This window comes from Rhineura floridana, chromosome 1 (genome assembly GCF_030035675.1).
Source record: "Rhineura floridana isolate rRhiFlo1 chromosome 1, rRhiFlo1.hap2, whole genome shotgun sequence".
Lineage (NCBI taxonomy): Eukaryota > Metazoa > Chordata > Lepidosauria > Squamata > Rhineuridae > Rhineura > Rhineura floridana.
Genome location: NC_084480.1, coordinates 132,638,188 through 132,661,675, shown reverse-complemented (window position 1 = coordinate 132,661,675; position 23,488 = coordinate 132,638,188). Strand labels below are relative to the sequence as shown.

Genomic DNA, 23,488 nt, shown 5'->3' with positions numbered 1-23,488 from the left:
GCGGGCGGGTGGGAACGCTCACCTGTTAATTACATGTTGTAATCTGAGCTGGGCTTCTCTCTTTGCTGCTGCAGCAGAACACAAATGTTCTTATTTAATCATTCCTATTGGAATTTTAGTTTTGGAGTAATTCTGCATTAGTACTTAGAGCACTTTTATACCTCACTTTCCTACCAGCAGGAGTACACCCTCCCCAAAGCCCTGTACCTATACAACAAGGCTGGGGCTGAAGTGGTCCCATTTGGCCACTGGGGCCATTTTCTCAAAACTGTGCCCACATCTAGTGATGTCAGCTGATGGGAGGGAGTTCAGGGTTTAACCCTGAATTGGCTGTGCGATCCTGTTCCTAGGAGGGAACAAGATTGCGCAGCTAAGGGAGCAGGATTTAATCTTGCTTATCAGCTGAGTGGAGAGTAAAGCCCTGTGCAAAAGGATCTTTGAAGCCGCGCGTACATGAGCTACTTTAAAGGGGGGGTTGCAAAGGCTTTAAGACAGTTCAGGTACTCCCGTTTGCTCAAATGGAAGGGCAGGGACTGTCTTAAAGTCCTTTCTATGTCTCCCCAGGCTGTCCTTTTAAGTCTCCCAACTTGGAAGAGGCTTTTGCAAGTCTCCCCCCTTTCCCTTTAAGTCCTTGATCTCTGAGACTTAAAAGCGAAGCACAAGGTATTTTGATAGGTGAGTGGGACTGAGGAACCCATCACAAAAATGTGCCACGGTGAGCATTGGACTATTTTTTAAAAAATTAAATGTGTATACTGATTAATGCCAAAATAGGGTTCTAATATAAAACTGATTACAAAAGTATTAAAATACAAACATTCATAATTAAAACACACAATAAAATAATTCCATTATGTAATTTAAAGAGAAGTCTTGGGTCAGGAGATCAAGAAAATCTGCATGGCGGTGGTTCCGCTCCTACTTAGCGGGTCAGCTCCAGAAGGTGGTGCTTGGGGAACATTGCTCAGCACCCAGGAGTCTCCAGTATGGGGTTCCGCAGGGGTCAGTTCTGTCCCCTATGCTGTTCAACTTCTACATGAAACTGATGGGTGCGGCCATCCAGAGTTTTGGAGTGTGTTGCCATCGGTATGCTGATGACATGCAGCTCTATTTCTCCTTTTCATCTTCAGGTGAGGCTGTTAACGTGCTGAACCAATGCCTTGCTGTGACAATGGACTAGATGAGGGCTAATAAACTGAGACTCAATCCAGACAAGACAGATGCTGTTAGTGGGTGGTTCTTCTGATCAGATGATGGATGTCCAACCTGTCCTGGATGGGGTTGCACTCCCCCTGACGGAGCAGGTTTATAGCTTGGGGGTTCTTCTAGAACCATCTCTGTCACTTGAGGCTCAGGTAGCCTCAGTGGCGCGGAGTGCCTTCTACCAACTTCGGTTGGTGGCCCAGCTATGCCCCTATCTGGAAAGGGATAACCTGGCTTCAGTTGTCCATGCTCTGGTAACCTCCAAGTTAGATTACTGCAATGCACTCTACGTGGGGCTGCCTTTGTGCAAAATGCAGCGGCCAGAGTGGTATCAGGGACCAGACGTTTCAAACATATAAAACCGATTCTGACCTGCTTGCATTGGCTGCCTGTATGTTTCCGAGCTCAATTCAAGGTGCTGGTTTTAACCTATAAAGCCTTACACAGCTTGGAACCACAATATCTGATGGAACGCTTCTTCCAACACAAACCCACCCGTACACTACATTCAACATCCAAGGCCCTCCTCCAGGTGCCTACTCGGAGGGAAGCTGGGAGTCTGTCAACAAGGGAGAGGGCCTTCTCAGTGGTGGCCCCCAAATTATGGAATGATGTCTCTGACAAGGTGTGCCTGGCGCCAATACTGTTATCTTTTTGGCGCCAGGTCAAGACTTTCCTCTTCTCCCAGACATTTTTAATGTGTTTTTAAATTGTTTTTTAAAAAATGTGTTTTTAAATTTGTATATTTGTTTTTTAATGTTTTTAATTGTTGTAAACCGCCCAGAGAGCTTTGGCTATGGGGTGGTATATAAATGTAATAAATAAATAAATAAAATCCACATTGTTCCTCCTCTGAACTGGAGAGGAGGAATTTTTTTCAAGCTTCCCTTCCCACTTAGAACAAACCACAGTTCAGGAAACTGCTTTCTTCAAGCCACAGTTAAACCAGGACCTGAAACAATTTTATCCTAGTTTGTTGTCAATCTGGTTTGTGCAAACTACAGTTTCCCAGATTCAGATGTAAATATGAAACTTTGATTTGTATGAAACTTCAAACTAGCTGAAAATCATGTGCAAGAGAAAGGGATTGCATAGTGCATTCCCATAAATAGTGATGCAGCCAGCTAGGGCTGTGAACTTGCAGCGCCTTGCAAAAGTACTCAGATCCATAACCAATGCTCTCATATTACTGAATTACAAATGGTACATTGTAATTTCATTCTGTATGATATTTTGAAACATTGAAACTCAAAATCAATTATTGTAAGGTGATGTTGGTTTTACAATGGGAAATGTTTGTTTTGTTGTTATGTGCCTTCAAGTCAGTTATGACTTATGGCGATCCTATGAATCAGTGACCTCCAATAGCATTTGTTATGAACCACCCTGTTCAGATCTTGTAAGTTCAGGTCTGTGGCTTCCTTTATAGAATCAGTCCATCTCTTTTTTGGTCTTCCTCTTTTTCTACTCCCTTCTGTTTTTCCCAACATTATTGTCTTTTCTAGTGAATCATGTCTTCAAATCGAAATGGAAACATTTCAAAGGGAAATGTTTGTATGAAACATAAAAAACGGAAACATGTTGCTTGCATAAATATTCAACCCCTGTGTTGTGGAAGCTCCCAGTTTACCCAGATGAAAGAAATTGCCCTGTTGAGGACACAATTACCTTACCATTGGCCTCCACTGGTGAACCATTAAAACTGCTGTCACGTTGTCAGGATAAAACCCCCACTGTTAAAGGATCATTAGTCAGGCTGTGGATTGGAAGGAAAATGAAGACCAAAAAGTATTCTACAGAAGTGAGAGATAATGTAATACAAGTGCATAGATTAGGAAAGGGCACAAAATGATATCCCAGTGAGCACAGTTGGATCAATAATTAGGAAGTAGAAGCTGCATCACACCACCCAAGCACTGCCAAGAAAAGGCTGTCCCTCAAAACTCAGCACTCAAACAAGGAGACTTATGAGTGAAGCCACAGAGAGGCCAACAATCACTTTGAAGGAGCTACAGAGTTCAGTAGCTGGGAGTGGAGTAATGGTGCATCAGTCAACCGTATCAAGAGCTCTGCATAACACTGCCCTGTATGGGCGGGTGGCAGGAAAGTAGCCCTTACTTAAAAAGTACCATCTGAAAGCACGTCTGGAGTTTGTCAGAAAGCATGAGAATGCCCCAGCTACAATGTGGGAAAATGTTTTTTGATTAGATGAGACCAAGATAGAACTTTTTGGCCAAAACTCAAAGCGCTATGTGTGGCACAAACCTAACACTGCCCATGCCTCAAGACATACCATCCCTACAGTGAAGTAGCAGCATCATGCTGTGGGGATGCTTCTCATCAGCAGGGACTGGGCATCTTGTTAAAATCGAAGGACAAGTGGGTGGAGCAAAATGCAGGGAAATACTGCAAGAGAACCTGCTTCAGTCCACTAAAAAACTGAAGCTTGGGAGGAAATTCACTTTTCAGCAGGACAGTGATCCCAGGCACGCCAAAGCAACATTAGAATGGCTCAAGAACAAAAAGGTGAATGTCCTACAGTGGCCCAGTCTCAATCTCATTGAGACTCTGTGGCACTCTTTGGAAATTGTGGTCCACAAGCAACGTCCAACCAACCTGAACGCGCTGGAGCGAATCTGCCAAGAAGAATGGACCAAAATCCCTGACCCTGTGTGCACCGCTGGTATATACCTACCTCAAAAGACTTAAAACTGTTATTGCAGCGAAAGATGGTTCTACCAAATATTAATCTGTGGGGATATGCAAGTAACATGTTTCAGTTTTTAATGTTTCTTATAAACATTTCCCAACATAAAGCCAATGCCTCCTTACAATAATTGATTTTGAGTTTGTGTTTCAAAATAAAATATACAGAACAAAATTACAATGTACCATTTGTAATTCAGTAATATGGGAGCATTGGTCAGGGGTCTGATTACTTTTGCAAGGCACAGTAATAGCCTTAGGGGCCCTTTTGATGACCAAATGAATGTCTGCTGCAGATGTGCAACTTTCAGATTTCATCAGCAGTGTGCTACAACTAATTCCTGTGGCTTTATTTCAATATTTCTTGTGGCTTTATTTTAATATTTTCTTAGCTGATTTTTAAAAATTCCCCTTCTGTTTCCTCCTCTATTCCACACGCCCCCCTCTCTGTGTACTGATGGATCTTAATGAAACAAGGAAGAAAAGGCTTGGGAGGGTTAAGTGAAACAGGAGAGGCAGGGGTGGGGGAGAGGAGGAGTTTGACGCTATTGGTTCAGGTTGCCCGCCCCCCTTTTCACCAATCACAGCGTCGGTGAGCTTGAGTTTTCTTTTCGTGGTTACATCTAGTTTGTATAAGCAGCAGAGCAAAGGTAAGAACCGGCCGCTGAAACCCTGGAAGTGGAACGCGGGAATTGGCGATCTGTCGTCCGAGGGGGTAAACCGATCTGCTTAACGAGAGAGAGCCGTAGCTGAGCGGTAGAGCATCTGCTTTGCATGCAGAAAAAAGCCCAGGTCCAAATTCCCGGCAACTCCAGGTAGGGCTGGGAGTGCCCCGTGTCTGGACGCGCCGGGGAACTGCTGCCAGTCCGTGTGGGCAATGCTGAGCTAGATGGGCTGAAGGGCAGAGCGTAAGACTGATTTGGCTGTTTGTATGCAGAATACGATCAGATGTGAAAAACGGAGGGAAGACCAGACGAAAGTCACGTAACAAGGACTAGAGGAACCCTGTCTAGATAGGGGCTAAGGAATTCGAAGATGCCCGTTCGCAAGAGATTGGAAGGAAACGAGATGGGCGGATGGGCTGGTCCCTTCGCTCTTTTGCTGCCGCCGCTTTTGCCAAGGGTCAGATCGCTGTTGTCCGGTGGTGCAGGCGGAGAAGGCCTTTGGGGGAGACGTTCAGGGGGCTCCACTCAGCAGAATGAGCAGGAAGATGGGCCCCCGCCCGCCCGCCAGTCCGCCAGTGGCGGCTGGTCCGTTGGGATAAATGGGCCACTGCCCCACCAAGCTCAGCCTGCCCTCGGCCAGCCCCAGAACTGCCTGCCCTCTTACAACCAGCCCGCGGGGTGGCAGGGCCTGTCCGCTTCGTCGCCTTCGTGGAACTCGGCAGGGAGGCGGGTGGGCAACGGAGCCAGCGTGAGTCTGCTCTGCCTCTCACTGGCTCGGCTGCCCCCACTTTCCGGGCTGCCTGCCTTCCGCCCTACCAGCAACGACGGGCGCCACCCGCCACTCCGCCCCCAGAGCTGCAGGGCTCCTGGCCAGAGCGCATGCTGAGGTGAAGCCAGGTCATCGAAAAGGATGGCTGGGTGCCCCCCACCCATGCATTGGGGCAGCTTACCACATTTTGGACTCTGTGAAGGGCTGTATTCACTGCCACCGAAAGAGCTCTCCCCCAGAACTCTGGAAGCAACGGAAGGGATGCGCATTCTCCTCAGAGGAGCCCCCGCCCCACCCTCGCCCCCGTAAGAGCATTAAGTCTAAAGTCTAACATTGCCAACGGCACCCGTCGCAGCTGTTTGTGTGAGACGATGCAGAGGGGAGTCGAGGAGTCAAGGTTTCTCAGAGTCAGCCTTCCTTCACAATTGGGTAACAGTTCTCTTTAGGGGTGATAAAGATTGAGGTTGACTTTAGGGGTGCGGAGGGAGGAATGTCACAAAGCCGGAAGCGGACAGATAGTCAGTCCAGTCTTGCTGCTGCTCTGAGGCTGGAGTCTCTGAACAACACCTTTCCCGCCCCATCCCCAATAACATTATTATCGATACCGCTGTGCGCCTTATCCATTAAGAAGACTGTTTCCAATGTCAGAAGGGAATAGGTTTTCTGGGTATCCCGTGGTCTGAATTCACAGAATGAATTCTGAGCCAGAAGTCTGTGTAGGAGGCTAGGCTCAATGTCCTGTAGGACCCTGCAGAGTTGCGTAGCGGAACGGAGAGTTTTGAGCGAGCTTGTGTGTGTGTGTGTTTGAATCTTTGCTAAGATTCTACCTTCCCTGCAAATTAGGCAGACAGGCTTTAAGCTTTAAAATAAGAAATAACTACTTTATTCTGGAAGTACATAGTTGATAGGAAAGAGTTCTATATCTAGCTAACTAGCTAAGTTGGAGCAGCCAGCACTGGTCCCAGTGCTAGCCCTCATGCTGGTTGAGAGGGAAAGACAAAGGAAAGATGTCTGCTCCCCTCTCGAGAAAGAAGAAAGCAGGAAGGAACAGGGATCAACATTCTTTGCATATCAGTCTAGCAGGAAGGAAGAGACAGCAGGAGATCAAAGGACAGGTATAGCCTAGCAACCAAGAGGTCTCCTCTCTAGCTACGCCTTTAGCCCCATGCAGCCTCAACCCACAAGTTGGAGTTGAACCCCATATATTCCAACAGTCTGTTCAAGCTCCCTTCAGCGTGGAACTTGTTTGATAATCTTGGATACATTGTTGCTTCTCTGGCTTGGTGCCTTGTCTGCAGCATGTGGATAATACCAGCCTACCTCACAGGTGTTTTTTTTAGGGTGCTGCAATTAGATTGTGCACATGAAGTGCTGTGACCATTTTAGAAAAATGCTATATATATATATATATATATATTCTGAAGTTTTTGGTCACTATTATGTATACCCCATCATGTGGCTAGCGCTCTCTCTTTATCCTATATAGACATATGAGAGAAAGCAATATCAACAAAATTCACGCCATGGTCATTTATTATTGATGTAGGGATATACAAGTTCTACACACACAAAAATTCTTCTCCATGTTACAGGGGCAGGCAAAGTGGTGCTGTCCAGAAGTTGCTGGACTACAACTCCCATCATCCCTGACCATTGGCAACACTGGCTGGGACTGATGGGAGTTGAAGTCCAACAATATGTGGACAGCACTACACTGGCTATCCCTGAAAAGGGCCTCTTCACAAGCTATGAGCACCTTTGCCTTCTTATACACAAACTTCTGAATGCACACAGGCACCTGTTACATCACCAAAGGATGAGATATCCAGTGATGCATATGCATGGGTGAACTGGGAAGGCAGGGGTGAACAACCAGCAGGGGTGAACAACCAGCATGAAGTGGCCATGCGATTTCTTGCATCCTCTATGAAATATTGCAACATGCGCACAAGTGGTGAAATTGTCCTCCCACCCTTTGAAACAGGAGAGGTGAACCAGGACACTGTAAGGCAGGAGTGAGGAACCTTTAACCCTCCAGATGTTGCTGAACTACAGTTCCCCTGAGTCCCAGCAAGCATGGCCAATGGCTAGTGATGATGGGAGTTGTAGTTCAGCAACATCTGAAGGGCCAACGCTTCCCCTCACCTGCTGTAAAATATACTCTATTGCTCGACTATCATGTGCCTGTTTAATTCATGTGCATGACTGGCATTTTTACCCTGTGCTGACTAAATAGATGTAGATATAATTAGTTTATAGTTATTATTATTATTTATATTTATTAATCACTTGTTACCTGAAGGTCTCCAAGCAATTTACAACATTGTTAAAAATCAAAATAAATATATTATACCAAAAAACAAAATAATAAACAGCCACCCCCCATACAGCCACAGACAACTTTGGCAGTCACAGAGCTGCAAGGACTCAATGGTCATCTCATCAGACTCTCTTGCTCATTCCCTGCAAAGCAGGACCATTTCTTCACTTTTATGTCCCTTTCTGTGCATTGGGAAAAAAATCATTAACGTCAATTCCTTCCTTCTTTCCTGAACATTTCAGACTACTGAAGACGCCTTCCTGGTTTCCTAATGGTAAAACTTACCGCCACTCCCAAATCCTCCCTTGTTGATGAACCAGTGAAGATCTGCATCACTGACTTGGAGCCCTCCCATCTGGTGACTGTCCAGGCCTCTTTGACTGATGAAAAAGGAGTGCTTTTCCAGGCCAGAGCTTTTTACTGGGCAGACCAAAATGGTGAAGTGGATTTGGAGCGCGATGCTGCCACAGGAGGCGATTATTCCGGCGTGCATCCGATGGGGCTCTTCTGGTTCTTAAAGCCAGAGAAGCCGTTTGCAAGGCTGATGAAACGAGATGTGATGAATACCCCCTACGTGGTCTGCCTGGATGTGTTTGGACACCAGATGCTTCTCCCAAGTCAGGAACAGCCCATAGCCAGCCAAACTGTGGAGAGGTGGTATGCATCACCTGGTGTGCAAAGGGTCCCTATCCGGCATGGCAGAATCCGTGGGGCTCTTTTTCTTCCTGCAGGTGAAAGGACCCATACAGAGTTTGAATTTCCTTTTTAGGAGCAGCGTGAAGCAAGGAGATCCTTTCCCCCGGGGAAATTAATTTGATTAGAAGCAGTCACTACTTCACAAAATGGATAATTAAATGGATCAGATTCACCATCAGTTCATTATGCACCATGAGATACAGTTATAGTGCTAACTAAGAGAACCTCCAGCTCCAGTGACAGTATGCCTTTGAATACCAGAGGAGGGCCGTTGCCCTTGTGTTCTCTTTGTAAGCTTCCCAGAAGTAGCTGACTAGGTACTGTTGGAAACAGAATGCTGGATTAGAGGACCTATTGTAGAAATTAGGCTAGATAGATTTATTTCTTTTGATCATAGTCCAGTGGATCTAGAATACAGAAAGCCAAAACTATATAAAATACAGTACAATACATATAAAAGTACTGTATAAAAACTCTCAGGCCCCGCGTGGAACCTGATAAGATATGAAAATAACCTTATTTTATCAACATTCTACTACAGGCAATGGCGGCTGTGCAAATGCTAGCCACTGAAAAAAGATATGAGAAATAAAATTTGTCTGATCTGCCAGGGATTTGGAGTAAAATTTGGGTAATTCAGATGAGTTGGATGTCACAATAAAAGGAACAGTGTAATAAACAAGTCCAACTGCTTCCACTCCCGTCTCTGCGCCGCCTCACAGAGGCATAATTGCTCTTGACAGAGAACCCTCCTGAATCTTCCCTCTAGAAGCACAAATGGCAAGACATTGAATCTAGATCATGTAAATGCTTTTCTGAATTTGGGGATAGTCGAGTTTGCCAAGTAATGTGCGGGCATATAGGCCCTCCCATTGTCCCTGAAATCAGGGTATATTACGGCCATACTGAAAATATTTTGCAATTCCGTATCCCAAATTCACTGAGGAATAATAGCTTTAGCTCTGATATATCCAAGAGCTAAAAGAGTGCTAAAAATGAACCCGAGATTTCATAATTATTTTAGAAATTTGGCTGTTTTTTGGGTGGGAGAGGGTTAGAAAACCTTGGTAAGAAACATGCCCATGTGGGGATTACGTGGTCTGGGATCACCAGTTCCAGGCTTGCTACTACTGTGCTGATAGGAAATGATGAGATGCAGTTTAAATGAGATGCGGGCCACATGTACCAGATGTTTCTTTTACATGTCCCATGTTGCAGCATGACTGTGAATACCAGTTGCTTAGGAACAACAGCGGGAGAGAGCTGTGGTCCTCATGACCTGCCTGTGAGCTTCTCATAGACCACATTCACACCATACATTGATTCCACTATTTTTTCACTTTGAATAGTTATGGCTTCCCTCAAAGCATACTGGGAAGTATAGTTTGTGAAGCGTGCTGAGAGTTGTTAGGAGACTCCTATTCTCCTCACCAAGATACAATCTTTAGAGTTCTCTGGGAAGAGAGATTGACTGTTAAACCACTCTGAAAACTGTAGCTCGGTGAAGAGAATAGGAGTCTACTAACAACTCTCAGCACCCTTCGTAAACTACCCAGGATTCTTTGGGGGAAGACATGACTGTTTAAAGTGGAATAATAGTGGAATAAATATCTAGTGTGAATGCGGCCATAGGCATTTGTGGGAAACAGGAAGCACAACCAGATGGTCTTTTGGTCAGATGCAACAGGGCTTATGTTCTAATCCAGAGCTAGGTGGTCGTTATAAAGGCTTTCTTGTCATATATTCGTCTGTTTTTGAGAAGAGTCCATAAATACCTCGTGTATTATTTATTCTGCAATGTGCTTTGGTTGTTATTATTCTATTTTATTTATTTCTTTTGGTGTTACAGATGATGATGATGATGATTTACGTTTATATCTTGCCCTTCCAGCTGGGGAAATATAAATTTGAACAACATAGTGTACTGAAAACATGTGGGTGATGCCTGTCATTATATCTCCTCAATCAGAAAAAAAAATACAAGTTGGGTAGTGATTGTTTAAAAGTTGCATTCAACCAGCTATAGAGGGGGACAAAATTGGGGTTTTTCCTTGGTATCAACTGTCTAACCACAGTTTGCCAGCTATTCCCTGTATATATTTGTAACTAAAGATGTAGTACCACTAAGATGCCATCAGTATTTTTTCCTCACAAGGTCGGTAATGGCTAACCCAGAACTGGGGAAGTTGAGAGTGATATTTTAACTCGAATCCTAAACTTACGTGCATAGAACATGCCTTTTCTCTCACTCCTTGATTCTCACCACAGCCTTTCTTATTGCTGTCCCCAGGGCAAGGTCCTTTCCCAGCCGTTATTGACCTTTTTGGTGGCCTCGGTGGACTGACAGAATTTCGGGCCAGTCTTCTTGCCAGCCGTGGATTTGCAGCGCTGGCTCTGGCATATTTCGCTTATGAAGATCTGCCCAATTTTCTCGGTGTAGTGGATCTGGAATATTTTGAGGAAGCTGTCAAGTTTCTTTTGAAACATCCAAAGGTATATTTCTACTCACAAAGTATTGTACTGGTTTGAATATAAGCTGCCCCTGTTTACAGGGTTGCTCTGAGGATGGTGCACCACAGGAGGATCCTTCTGCCAATTTTAACCCCCCAAGAGTCCATAGGGAAGGAGGCATCTTTCAGATATTTGGGGCCTAAGTTGTTTAAGATATACACTTCTGCTGCTGCACTGACTTAGGATATTTCTATATGCAAAATAATAAAAATATGGAGTGTATATTTGCCATCAATAAAATATGACTTGGTCCAAATATGCAGAAATGGCACATGGTAATGTCCTTCCTAGTCTATTTCAGATTTCAGAATGCCCTCCCAGGTTAAAACAAACTCCTTGCAGATGAAAAGCTATCATGTCAGTCTCATAGACTCATACCAACTCATGTTTCTTTCCTATGTCTCCCCAGTTATATTTTAGTGATGTGCATCACATAGTTTAGGGCTCAGGCAGAAGGACCTGTAACTTAGCTGTGTGCCTGGTGTTCAAGCTTTCCATGGTCAGGGGAGTATTGGTGGGGGAGAATATTCCAATATGCATATAACCCCAATTGTGCTTGGAAATGGTGTCATCCAGAAAGGACTGTAGCAAGTGTGTTTTGAATGTCTGAGCCTCAAGCTCCTGGGACTACCCATCCAGAATATTATATTGGCGAAAATGAGTCATCTCTGACCATTGCCCATGTTGGCTGGGCCTGATGGGAGTTGTCTGAAACATCTGTAGGGCATCTGGTTGAGGAAGGGTGAGGAAGAGTATCCTTTTCTCAAAATATTCTTGCTTTCATGGTCTACCAGTAAACTGCAATGTTGGCAATGGGGTCTGAGGCAATGTCATGGGAGGCTCGTATCCAATAGACTTAAGGAACTAAGGCAGGGTAGGGGAACCCTTGGTTCTCCAGATGTTGTTGGACTCCAGCTCCCACCAACCCCATCAATCATGCCAATAAGCAGGGACGATGGGAACTAGTTCAGCAACATCTCAGGGGCCAAAGGTTCCCCAGCTTTGAACGAAGGTCTCAAACTCTTAATCAGTGAAGTAGATCAGAACATAATTGATTTTTCTGAGGTCATCTTCTATAACTGCAGCTATGTTAAAGGAAAATATGCCTATTGAATATAGTTGGTTTGATAAAAAGCCCATAGCTAAGTGGTAGAGCATTTACTTGGCATGCAGAAGACCCAAAGTTTGATCCCTCAGTTTGAGTTGGATGGACCAATAGTCTGACTCGGTATAAGGCAGCTTCCTATGTTCCTATGCAGCTCTCCACAGCTTTGAGGAAGTCTGAGACCTCTTGGACAAATCACGCAACTCTTGAACTTTTATTGGGGAAAGAAAGAAAATAATCTGATCAGGCAAAAAAAAACGGGCCAAAAATTGGAAAGAAGTTGAGTTTGGGACTTACTAGGAAACAAGCAAGCAAACAAATAAAAACCAAAGCCTTCATTCTGGAGGCTGCAACAGTGGTATAACACTGGGGTGATTTTTCATGGGGCTTCAATAACGGCTGACGAAATGGGTCTCCCACTGTAAAAAGTGGAAGCAGGGAAGGGGGGCAAAAGGTGATGCAGAGGGTGAAGCGAAAATGGCACCCAGAGGCCTTTGTATCAACACTAAGGCCTCTGGAGTGCCTATCTTTGAATGTCAACCCCCCTCAGCTTCTCAACCCATACCTTTCATTGCCTTGTTCCCCTCCCCCCATGTCAACAGTATACTTGCAGTAGGTCACAGTGTGTTTGTGTCTATGGCAGGGGGGAGAGACTTGACCCTTTTGCCCTCTTCCCTCTCTCATTCAAAGTAGCCCTCCAAGCAAATAGCGATCGACCTCCTGCTTGCTGGTGTATCCACCAGCTTGCCTATGCAGGCTCTCACTGTTACACCATTTAAAACAGATGGGGAACCTGTGGCCCTCCAGACACTGCTGGGCTCCAACTCCTGTCAGCCCCAGCCAACATGGCCAATGGTCAGGGATGATGGGAGCTGTAGTCCAACAACATCTGGAGGGCCACAAGTTCTCCATCCCTGATTTAAGAGATGACATGTAAGACTCAATTAACCTCTTACTATCTTCATTCCTTTAACATAATTTTTGTGATTGTTTTTTTAATTTCCCCCTCCACCTTTCAGATTTGTGGGCCAGGAATTGGTATAGTGGCAACATGCAAAGGGGCAGAAATCGCACTGGCCATGTCGATATTCCTGCCACAGATCCGAGCCACTGTTTGCATTAATGGGACCAATGCCATCCATGGATCCATGCTCTGCTACCGAGATATCTGCATCCCGCATATCCCTTACAAGCTCGAGTGTATGAAGCTATCCGATCAGGGCCTCCTCGATATCTATAATGCCTTCGGAGACACTCGAGCAGAGAAATACCAGGGCAGCATCCTGCCTGTGGAAAAAGCCCAAGGGAAGATCCTCTTCATTGTAGGAGAAAGCGACAGGAATTACAACAGCAAGGCTTACGCCCTGGAAGCCATGGAGAGGATGAGGAAGTACAAGAAGACCCACTGTGCCCTGCTCTCTTATCCAGGTGCAGGACACTTGATAGAGCCTCCAGGCTCACTATTCTGTTACCATTCCTGGTCCCCCTTTTTCCCTCGTCCTCTGTTATGGGGCGGGGAAGCCCAGGCCCATGCCGCAGCCCAAGCACATTCTTGGAGAGAGATCCAAAATTTTCTTCAGCTTCACCTCAACCCAACAACGAGTAGCAAACTCTAAAAACATGCCCAGATGTATATACTGAACTAACCCTTGATCCTAAGGAAAAGGAAATCAGCACACTGCAAATTCAGATGTCACAGTGAATGCCCCCCAATGTCCAGTGGAGACTATTGATAATTACAAAGCTATTGAGGACTGGAGCTAAACCAGGGCTGGGGAACCCTGTAGAAGTTGTTGGACTACATCCCTGACTGTTGCCCATGGCTGTTGGGACTGATGGGAGTTGGAGTCCAACAACAGCTAGAGGGCACGAGGTTCCCTACTCTGGAGCTAAATGGAACCTTTGTGAAGAAATTCATCTAGATACCGGATGCGGAGGTTTAAGCTCTAATAGACTGCCTTTGCTTTTTTGCCCCACTTTCGAGAACATTGTATGGATGTGTAGCACATTACACCAACAGCAAAAAGCTGCTCCAGGAGGGGTAATTTTTGAATGGAAACATGGCACAGGGGAATAGGATTAAGAACCCACTTTCCCCATTGTTTCTTTGCTCCCAGTTGCCTCTTCAAATGATCAAAAACAATGTTACATGTGCCTGCATGTACTGTCTAGTTTGGCCCTTACTTCCAGGGGCATTTGCTTGGCCATATTGGGAAACAGAATATCGAACTGATTGACCACATATGCCTGGTACAGCTCCTTTTTTTCAGACAAACAGGCAATAAAGCAGACTCAGAAGTTGGAAGCAGCCCCCGATGATGCTAGTTCCTAACCTTTGGGTCTCTAGATGTTGGACTACAATTCCCATCATCCCCAGCCAGCATGGCCAATGGTCAGGGATAATGGGGGTTGTAGTCCAGTGATATCTGGGGACCCAAGGTTTGGGAAGGCAGATCTAGACTGAGGTTTCCACACAGGTTTAGATTCTCTTAGAAGGCATTAGCAACTGAAATCAGCTCTGTAGGAAAACCAAGTGGGTGTACTTGACTAGATTGGAGCTGAAGCCTAATCATTCTCCTACTAGAATGTTGGTTCATACCTTCATGGATGACCAATGAGCTAGGAGACCTGCAATGTCAGCATCTTTGTGTCTTTTACCAGTGGGACAATCTGTTCCATTTCCTTAAAGGAGCGAGTTAGTGACCTCAACTGATATAGGTGTATGTAGCCATGTGAGAAACATCATGACTTGCAATGCTTTTGTTTCACACCAAGGGATTAGAAGACCCAACATCATTGGTGATCCAAATGAAGCAAGGACTGGAGGCTGGCTGTTGCCTGGGTCCTGGAAAGCCAAGCAATGTGGTGGTGGAAGAAGACAGCAGCTACAGAATATATTTTCCAGCTCCTAGAACAAATGACAAAGCCCTAATACAAACAAATGACAAAGCCCTAATACAAACAGTTTTTTGATAAGATTTTTTTTCATCTCTTTTGGAAAAAGAAATTATACAAAAAAACCCAAGAACTAACATGGTAGACATTTCAGCAAAAGTACAGAGAGAGGCTCCATTCCTGAAAGGAAACACGCGATTGGTTATCACCATGCTAGAAAAAAATGAGATGCATCAGGAAAGCCCTAGGACAAAAAAGACTGACCAGCAAACTGGCCCTTTGTTTTCTTTTAATCTGTTAACAATAATACTGTGCAAAGTGAAAACCAGTTTTAGAGACAAATGCATTACGGCATGACCCACAAAAGGTAGACGTTGCCTGTTCTTATGATGACTAGGCAGGCACTTACTTCTATGGGAAAGGCATGCCCAAATGTATTAGGATTTAAGAGCTGGGCCACACATTATTACAATTATATAAAAAAGCAGCCAAGTCCTGCCTCCTGAGGATTCTGAAGGCTCCCTCCCTACAAAGAAGGAAAGCACCAGTGCCTGTGTAGCCATACTCACAGCAAAGGAGAAGCCAATGGCTGCGTTTTCCCCCTTCTATTGCTATCTCCATTGATCTCTCTGGCGGCACATATTCCTGGACAGTTGGGAGGGGGAGGAGCAGGGAAGATTGGCTTCAAGAGATAACCAGAGGATAACAACAGGAAAAAGCATGATCTCCAACTCTACTCCTTATGGTTTAAAGCCCTCTAGCTTTCCTTATTGGCAGGGAGGAAGCTTTCAGAGGTCTGAACAGGCATAGCCAGGCTGCTTCCCACATAGTGAAGTGCAACACACAGCAAGGATCCAATTTTCCATTCATGTCAACGTGATTGGCGTTACTTTATATTAGCACCAGTGGAACTGAGTCACAAATTTATTAGCCCAAGGCTCCTTTCTAGGTGGTTATATGATGCTGTAATGCAATGATGAAACATTTACACGCCTCCTATTACAAAACACTAGGTGGAACCACAATGACGGCTTCAAACCTTCGAGACCAATTTGTGGGGCCCTTTGCAATGCAGTGGACAGAATTTCTCGTGTCCCTAAGGGTCAGCTATATTTGGTTCAAGGGTCAGTGCCACTTCCAGAGTTACCCATATCTTTAAAATGCATGCATATGCCACAAAGGAAGGATTACACACATGTCTATTTCACAGCGAAGATGCACATTTGGTAGAACTCTGTGGTTGGATGAACATGTCTGTGAAGTTTCCTACATGAAGTTGTATGCCTCTTAGGAGACAGATCTTAAGAAGCACATCTTTATATAAAATAGTATGCTCTAAGGTGGACTTAAACATATTGTGTAGACCATTGTTCTTTGGCCTGCGACTGCAATAATACTTTAGTATTCGTCTAAATTTCCAGTTTGTTGGTCTATAACAAAAATCTGTATAAAAATGCTAACAATATTGCACTAGTTATATCACTAGCATGATGGCCCTCTCAAACCAATTTTCTAGGCTCTTGGTTCTGCAACATTCTGGTTAAACACTGGAAGTCTAACATTAACTGTGGGCCATAAGCTGCAGTCACTTATTCTTGCAATCCATGGCAGTGACCTTAAAGACAATGCACAAGACAAGCACATGTGCATCCAGCCTTTCTCTAGAATTTTCATGGTAATAGTGCCAAAGGATGTCTCTGAATAAAAAAGGGGGGCTTGCCTGTGGGCTCCTGTGGGTATGCCCTTATTGGGAGCAGCTGCTGGGAAGACTACAGAAAAAAAGCCACAAGGCGGTGTGTGGATTGCACATACAGAGGACTCCGGGCCCAGTGAAAGTAGCTTGGAGGAAGCAACCTGAAGATTGCCCACTTAGGCACAATCTGCCAGGACGAGTTCCTGAGCGAGCTCCATGGAGATGCATGGGAATCCTGGAAGACAGTTCAGAGTTGTCATGCCCAGCTCCCACTCACATCCATGGGGCTTGTACAGGAAGAGTAGAAGTTTGCAGCAGACTAGTCCTCAGTCATGTTCTTACCAAGCTGAATCATGACTCAAAAATACATATTTCTTATCATCAATAGCCTAAAGGTCCAGATCCTGGTCATGCTGTCACAAATCTATAGTAACATTATTAAAGTGAACAGGGAGTCCTGCAGAGTTGCATCAGCAATACCGAATCTGGCCCTTTCACCTACTGGAAGCATTTTCCCTGGTAACAAAAAGGTAAAAGTGAATTAGTATTATAATTCTCATTTAATTTATTGTATATAAAACAAAACCAAAAAAAATCTGTGTACAAATATCACAAAACATCAACAATTCCCAAAGATGTAGTGCCGTAGAACACATTTTAAAACAAGAAACGGTCTTTCATTTTTTAATTTTTTTTGCTGTTTCTTTTTTCTCTTAAATTCTGGCATAAATATATTAAAGCTGACCAAAAAAAGGGGGGGTGAAATTCCAGGGCAAGCTACATCACTTCCTCATACAAAAATGTACAAAACATTAGCTTCTAACTAGACATAACATAATACTGGTCATCACAGTTTTGACAATTAGTATAACTGTGTGTCGTGGGAGTATTGTGTACCGGAGGGTGATAAAAAATAGCTTCTCTTGCCATCTTTCAGATCAGGTGACTTCAGTCATAGAGGCAGAATGATTCTACGGAAAAAGAGGGGACACAAAGCACAAAATATTTTTTTTAGTATGAAATGATGTGGTCAGGACTGTCAAGACTCAGGTGAGGTAACCAAAATAAATCAAACCCAATCCAAAAAATAATCCAGGATATATAGTGAGGTTATTACAGACCAGGGGCGCAGGACCTTTATTCAGCCTGAAGGCTGCATTCCCTTCTGGGCAGCCTACTGGGGGGGCACATACTACCAGTGGTGAGCTGGGCCAGAGGCAAAAGTGGACAGATCAATGAATGTACTGTTGTACAGTTGGCTGCTTTCTACACACACTCACACACCCCTCTGTCCTCCATCAGACAAGCAAGAGGCATTATCAGAGTTCAAGGACATGCTCCACTTTGGAAAAAACACTCAGAATGGGAAGCAGGGTGAGTGGAGAGAGTGTGGCCTGGGAAGAGCCCTCAGGGTCAAATAAGAGAGGCCTAGTGTGGCTGCAGTACATACCTTTAGGGCCCTATGGGGATGCAAAGCACTCCCGTCCTGGGAACTAGAATTATCATTGCATGAATGTAGATGGGGCACCAACCCCTCCTTTCTCAGTTGATTTGCATGGATCAACTAATCTGCATGGAACCGTTGAAGACAGAGAGCTGTCTGCCTGAGTGTGAGTGCAAGGGAGAGTGGGATGACCAGATCTGGCATGCAGCCCCAGAAGGCTGGCCAAGGGTGAAAGCAATCCTTGGTCCCCCCAAAAAGGTAGCCACCCCTGGTTTAGATAATACTGAGTCAGACAGACGACTGGTCTGATGTGGTATGAGGCAGCTTCCTATGTAAATCCTAACCCTGGTTGCTGCCCACTGAGGCTGCACGAAGTGGCAAGGCCACTGCTGCATCTGCAGCCCTGCTGTGCATGGCATCTGGGGTGGAAGGAGCAGGGAGGGGAGGAGATTGTTATGCCAGTCTGGAGCCGGTGCAGCAGTCAGGCCCGGCTGGGATCTGATGCCACTGCCTGATGGCAGTGGGGCAGCTTGGGATCCAACAGATTCTGGATCAACTCGGGCCCTTCCCTCCCTTGGAACACACTGCTTTTCCACTGGCTGCTGCCCGACAGCACTCCAACCCACCCACCCTTTTGGCAGGTGGAAAGGGGAGGTTCGCACTGACAGTGCAACCAACATCACTCTGCAGGCAGAGGCCAGCAGGGCCAGGTGGAGGTAGACCTCCACTCAATACCCAGTCACACTTGACCAGCGCAATGGGGGCTTGGATTGTTCTACCCAAGGAATAGGAGCAGTAAAAAAAAGAAACAAATGAAAAATGGCAACTTTGTATGCAATTTCAGATAAAGTTAGGGGTGGCTGAGGATAAAGATGTGGCTTCTGTTCCTTTCTAGAAAGATGAAGTAAACCTGTACCTAGGTACTGGCAGAAGGGAGCCTGCCCCATTCTCCAGAATTTCAAAACAGACAGAACTGGTTTGAAAGATACTTGTTCCCAGTGGGACAGTGAATCACTCTGGATTTTAGTCCGAACGTTCAAGGAGCTGCTCCTTGAAAGGTCAGACTAAAACTCAGAGCGGATTCACTGCCCTGCTGACATCAAAGCCACCAGTTTCCACTGCTTGTTCCTTTATTAGGGAGAGAATGTGTGAACTTGCTCAGAGGCTGCATTAATGAGAAAATTCTGAACTCTGCAAGGTTTGATCAGTTATCACAGATCAATTAGTTACCTTTGACAGGACAAGTGGGGTGGGAAGAATTTGCAAATAAAATAAAATAAAATGGAATAAATGAAAAACAAAATGGATAGGAAAGATTGCCCTAACGAAGATGAAGGTATTGCCAGAATTGTTGTTACCTTTTGAAATCTTAGTAACATTTGTACCAGCAAAGATGTTTAAGAACATGAAAAAAACCTACCTAACAAGTTCAAAGAGTAGTTTCATTGGCAGTGGTGATGCTGGGGGTGGGTGGGACAACCTTTAATATTACCAAGGAGCAAGTGAAAAGAGGAACTGATTTTCCCTGACATTATACTATGCGAAACTATACTATTTTGGAAATGATAGGAGGCTGGCTTGGCTAATGAACCAGGATTCCCAGAATGAATAAAAGTTCAAGAGGGCAGGATAGATGGCACCTGTGCACTCAGTGTCTCCAAAGGGCTTTCCACTCTGGGAAACGCCATCAGGGGCATCCCTCGTTGCTCATCAGGTTTTGATTTAGAAGGAGCTCCATGTGTTCCTTTGAAATTATGAACCACACATATTCCCTGTGGGATGGAGAAGAAGAAGAAGAAAAACAAACAAATCTGGATAACTAGAGCAGTCAATGAAGACTCTCAAACAGCAGGACACAGGAGCTAAGCCTCTTGTCTGGAGCTATACTTAGAAGCGACTTTGCTAACACTTGTAATTTAAATAGCAAAGAGTTCTGTGGCACTGTGGTGTATGCACCTGTGGATTACAGGGCACTTCCAGACTCTATATTTTGAAGGTGGGATTCAATCACATATCAGAAAATTGAGGTTGCACAATTAACATTGATTTGGAGCTCTTACGCAACAGATCTGCTTCCCCCAAAATTGGACGTTTTACAGTAAGAAAGTAGCAGGGAAATGCACTGGTAGGTATGGGATAACGCTTGATGAAAAGTCATCTAACTTCCTTGCAAACAAACCAAAACAAATATTATCTAGATCACACTCATGCCACACATTTATTCTACTGTTATTCCACTTTAAATGTGCATGTCTTCCCCCAAAGAATCCTTGGAAGTGTAGTTTGTGAAGGATGCTGAGAGTTGTTAGGAGACCCCTATTCCTCTCACAGAGCTACAATTCTCAGAGTTCTCTGGGAAGAGAAACTGACTATTAAACCACTCTGCATAAAACCACTATTAAACCACATGCATAAGGCCAGTGACAGTTCCTTCTGCTCACTGGGGTAGAGGTGGGAACTGGAAGAGGCAAACGCTGGTTTGCATCAGGGCCACCCCATGGGTCATTCCACATGATGGCTGTTACCATGCACTGTATTATCCATATGGCATGCCACAGTGAGACAGATCTGTGTGGTAGTATAATGTTCTTGAAAATACATCTTTTGTTGCCTCCAAGCCCTTGTAAAAGGCAGTGTTTCTGGATATGCACTATTATTATTTACTAGTTTTCTTACCCACCCTTCATTATGACATACGACTCAGGACCCCAATACTTCAAGGGCTGTCTCTCCCCATATGGACCAACCCAGACCCTGTGTGCAGCATCTGAGGCCTTTCTTCTTGTGCCGTCTCTGGGGGAGGTGGGGATGGTAGCAACACAAGAGCAGGCCTTCTCAGTGGTGGCCCTCGTTTATGGAATGCTTTCTCCAGGGAGGCATGTCTGGTGCCATCATTGTCTACTTCTAGGTGCCAGACAAAAACATTTCTCTTCTCCCAGGCATTTGGCTCCTAATTTCAGAGGGCTTTTGGAGGGCTCTTGATACTGTAGCCGCTTTTAGGGGGTGGGTTGTTCCACCGCTGCTATATTTATGTGTTTTTAACTTTTTATTTTGCTTTAGTTTCTATACCGGTTTAAACATTTTTATTGATTGTTAAGTCGCTTTGGGTTCACTTTTGTGAAAAAATGTGGCTACCAAATTTAATAAATAAATAAAATTAAAAATTAAATGAGGCCCCAGAGAAGGTTATAACAATTTAAAAACACAACATTATAATCTGTTAAAACAAATTACAAGAGACTAGGGTGGGTATAGCCAAAAAACAGGGCAAAGAGGTGTTTCTAAAAGAGGGTGATTTTTCAGTGTGGAAAAGGATAGTAAAAAAAAGTCATTCCCTTACCAGGAAAAGAGCTACTGCACTTCCCAAGATGAAGCCTGCAATAACATCCGAACAGTGATTTCGATACTCAGAAACTCGGTTGAGCCCAGTAAGAAATGCGGCACAAAGAGTCCCCAGGCACAAGACTGGCTTGGCAAGCCTACTGCTTTTCGTCTTGATTGTGCTGGTGATGTACATCTGAAACATAGTCCAAACAGATTGGCCTTAAGAGACTCAAGATGAAGCTGCTTCCTTCCTCCCCATGACCCATCTTGTATCAGCTTAGAAAGGGATGGGGGAGAAATGTGGTTCTGTTTGCACGTTGATGAGAATCTACCTAGTTTGCACTTCCCCAAAGCAATATGCAAATCAAGACGCAGCTTTTCTTTGAAATGTGCATCTCTCTGAATTTTGCAATGCAGTTCTCCAACCCCAAAATGTATATATTGGGGGAAAGAGTGCATAAAAATGCATATATTAGTGAAAAGAATATAAAAATGCATTATACCTGGGAAAATTGCTTGCAAAAATGTGTATGTTAGGAGAAATGTGCACCAAAATGCTGACCACTTTTTGTCGGCTTGAAACGCAAAACAGCACACAGATGCAGAAATGGGGAGAACTGAATTAAAGATTCGAACAAATGAGCAACTGGAAGAAACCAACATTGACAGACAGGTTCATCCTTAAACTCAGAGAACCTTCTTGTTATTGTATCTGTACGTGAAGTTTGAAATGGTAAGCATTGCCCCCACTCACAAAAAGCAACGGGAAGCAGCCACTGAATTCAACCTTGTAGCAGGAAATTGGCCTAGAGACCTTTTTAATCCTTTCCTACTGAACGATCTGAAACTCGGTGATGGTTCTTTTTGCCAGGTAAATTAACTGTCACAGACATAATCTATGATAGTCACTGAATAGACACTTTGAATTGCAAGGTTCACATGACAACTGCCTGAAAAGCACCCCAGACGTTCCTGGGACCACTCTTCCGGTGAAAGAATGTCACGTGTGAATTGGTTTACCTGCAGAAAGTCACAGTGGCCTGCAAACAATTTCAAATGACTAAAAAAAGCATTACATGATTGCAAACAAGGTTTCTGGGTTTCAAAGGCTGTATCTGGGGTAATCATATGGGCATGTCTGTCTATTTATATACTAAATAAAATGTGGTTGCAAATATGCATCAACTAATAAGCACATTGTAACAGGTCACCAGTCTTCCTAGAAGCTAGTTACATGCTCCCAATCTATCACTCCCGTCTTGTAAGAGCCACCATCTTAATTTTGTGCAATTCAATAAATAACAGAAATATGAGTGCATGCAGCAGTATACTCTCTTTTTCAAACACTGGAGACAATGGAAGAATAATTACTGGGTGAGAGATTTCTTTGTGCTTCAGTAAAGCCTATAAAGCAACAGCAGATCACTTTCAACAGAATCGGTGACAAAGAAAATAAATAAAGGAAAAAAGCAATTAAGAGACATACACTAATTTGCAAGCCAGTAATTACAAGGGTGATAGAAGCAGGAAGATACAGCAGCACTAAAATAAAAGTGATGGGCTAAATCAGCAAACACAATGGAAACTTCTCCAGTGATTTATGCTTTCCAAAACACAGCTTGACTTTGTTAAGACTCCTCCTCCCAGAATAGCATCAGGTCACTAGCTACAGATGCTTCCAAAGTGTCATACATATAAAGCATAATAAGACCCTAACAGAGGGTAGGTCCGATTCATTGCCCGAAGACACAAATTGAGAGAGGCAAAAGAGGAGAGGTGATGGGATATCTTAAAGCAGACCATCTCTTGTTGGTAAGCAAGAGAAGGTGTGGGTTTTTTTAGTTGACTGAACCAAGCAGAACAAAAAGTCAGCTATCCTAAGACCTATGGGCAAAAGTGTGTGCTTAATAACAACAACAATGTAAATTCTGAGCCGATTTAGCAAATCTCCATATTTTGCATAATTCTAGTCACAGGATGATATTCAGTTGTGGCATCCCACTTGTGCAATGGACTTTCACTTGCACAAATGGGGCTTCCCCTTCTTTTCCTTACCCTGCAGCCCACCCCCCAAATCTGATCGAGAAGGGCATTGACTGCATCTGCAGGGAGCAGATGGGGGACAGGCAAGGGGGGTCTTTTTTTTTAAAGAAAATG

At 44.4% G+C, this 23,488-nt stretch overlaps 2 protein-coding genes across 12 annotated transcripts in view; one reads left to right on the top strand and one right to left on the bottom strand.

Moving 5' to 3' along the window:
- The first annotated feature begins 4,469 nt into the window (after positions 1 to 4,469).
- BAAT (bile acid-CoA:amino acid N-acyltransferase) lies at positions 4,470 to 16,221 on the top strand. 7 transcript variants are annotated; one of them, XM_061632653.1, is made up of 4 exons: positions 4,470 to 4,559; positions 7,906 to 8,394; positions 10,650 to 10,852; positions 12,995 to 14,843. In XM_061632653.1, exons 2-4 carry the CDS (start codon positions 7,935 to 7,937, stop codon positions 13,589 to 13,591), a joined length of 1,260 nt encoding a protein of 419 aa, XP_061488637.1. In that variant the 5' UTR covers positions 4,470 to 4,559; positions 7,906 to 7,934; the 3' UTR covers positions 13,592 to 14,843. The 7 variants fall into 7 exon arrangements, with proteins under 7 accessions (XP_061488637.1, XP_061488685.1, XP_061488657.1 ...); XM_061632701.1 differs by having other exon boundaries at positions 4,545 to 4,559; positions 7,916 to 8,394; XM_061632673.1 differs by lacking the exon at positions 4,470 to 4,559 and adding an exon at positions 4,568 to 4,724.
- The window catches only part of PLPPR1 (phospholipid phosphatase related 1), a 155,694-nt gene continuing 147,097 nt past the window's right edge, over positions 14,892 to 23,488 (bottom strand). For 4 of the 5 annotated variants that reach the window (XM_061632725.1, XM_061632715.1, XM_061632736.1 and 1 more), the window contains 3 exons: positions 21,348 to 21,524; positions 19,648 to 19,779; positions 14,894 to 17,534 (listed from right to left, as the gene is read on the bottom strand). In XM_061632725.1, the coding sequence (XP_061488709.1) occupies positions 17,502 to 17,534; positions 19,648 to 19,779; positions 21,348 to 21,524 (342 nt within the window). In that variant the 3' untranslated portion in view covers positions 14,894 to 17,501. Of the gene's footprint in view, positions 17,535 to 19,647; positions 19,780 to 21,347; positions 21,525 to 23,488 lie in introns of all 5 variants that reach the window. The other variant, XM_061632754.1, reaches the window with a different exon arrangement.

Excerpts from the sequence above, each read along its gene's own strand:
- BAAT (XM_061632653.1), top strand. The coding sequence starts at position 7,935 with ATGGTAAAACTTACCGCCACTCCCAAATCCTCCCTTGTTGATGAACCA. Across the intron at positions 8,395-10,649 it reads GGCTCTTTTTCTTCCTGCAG|GGCAAGGTCCTTTCCCAGCC; the intron begins GTGAAAGGACCC and ends TGCTGTCCCCAG. Across the intron at positions 10,853-12,994 it reads TTCTTTTGAAACATCCAAAG|ATTTGTGGGCCAGGAATTGG; the intron begins GTATATTTCTAC and ends TCCACCTTTCAG.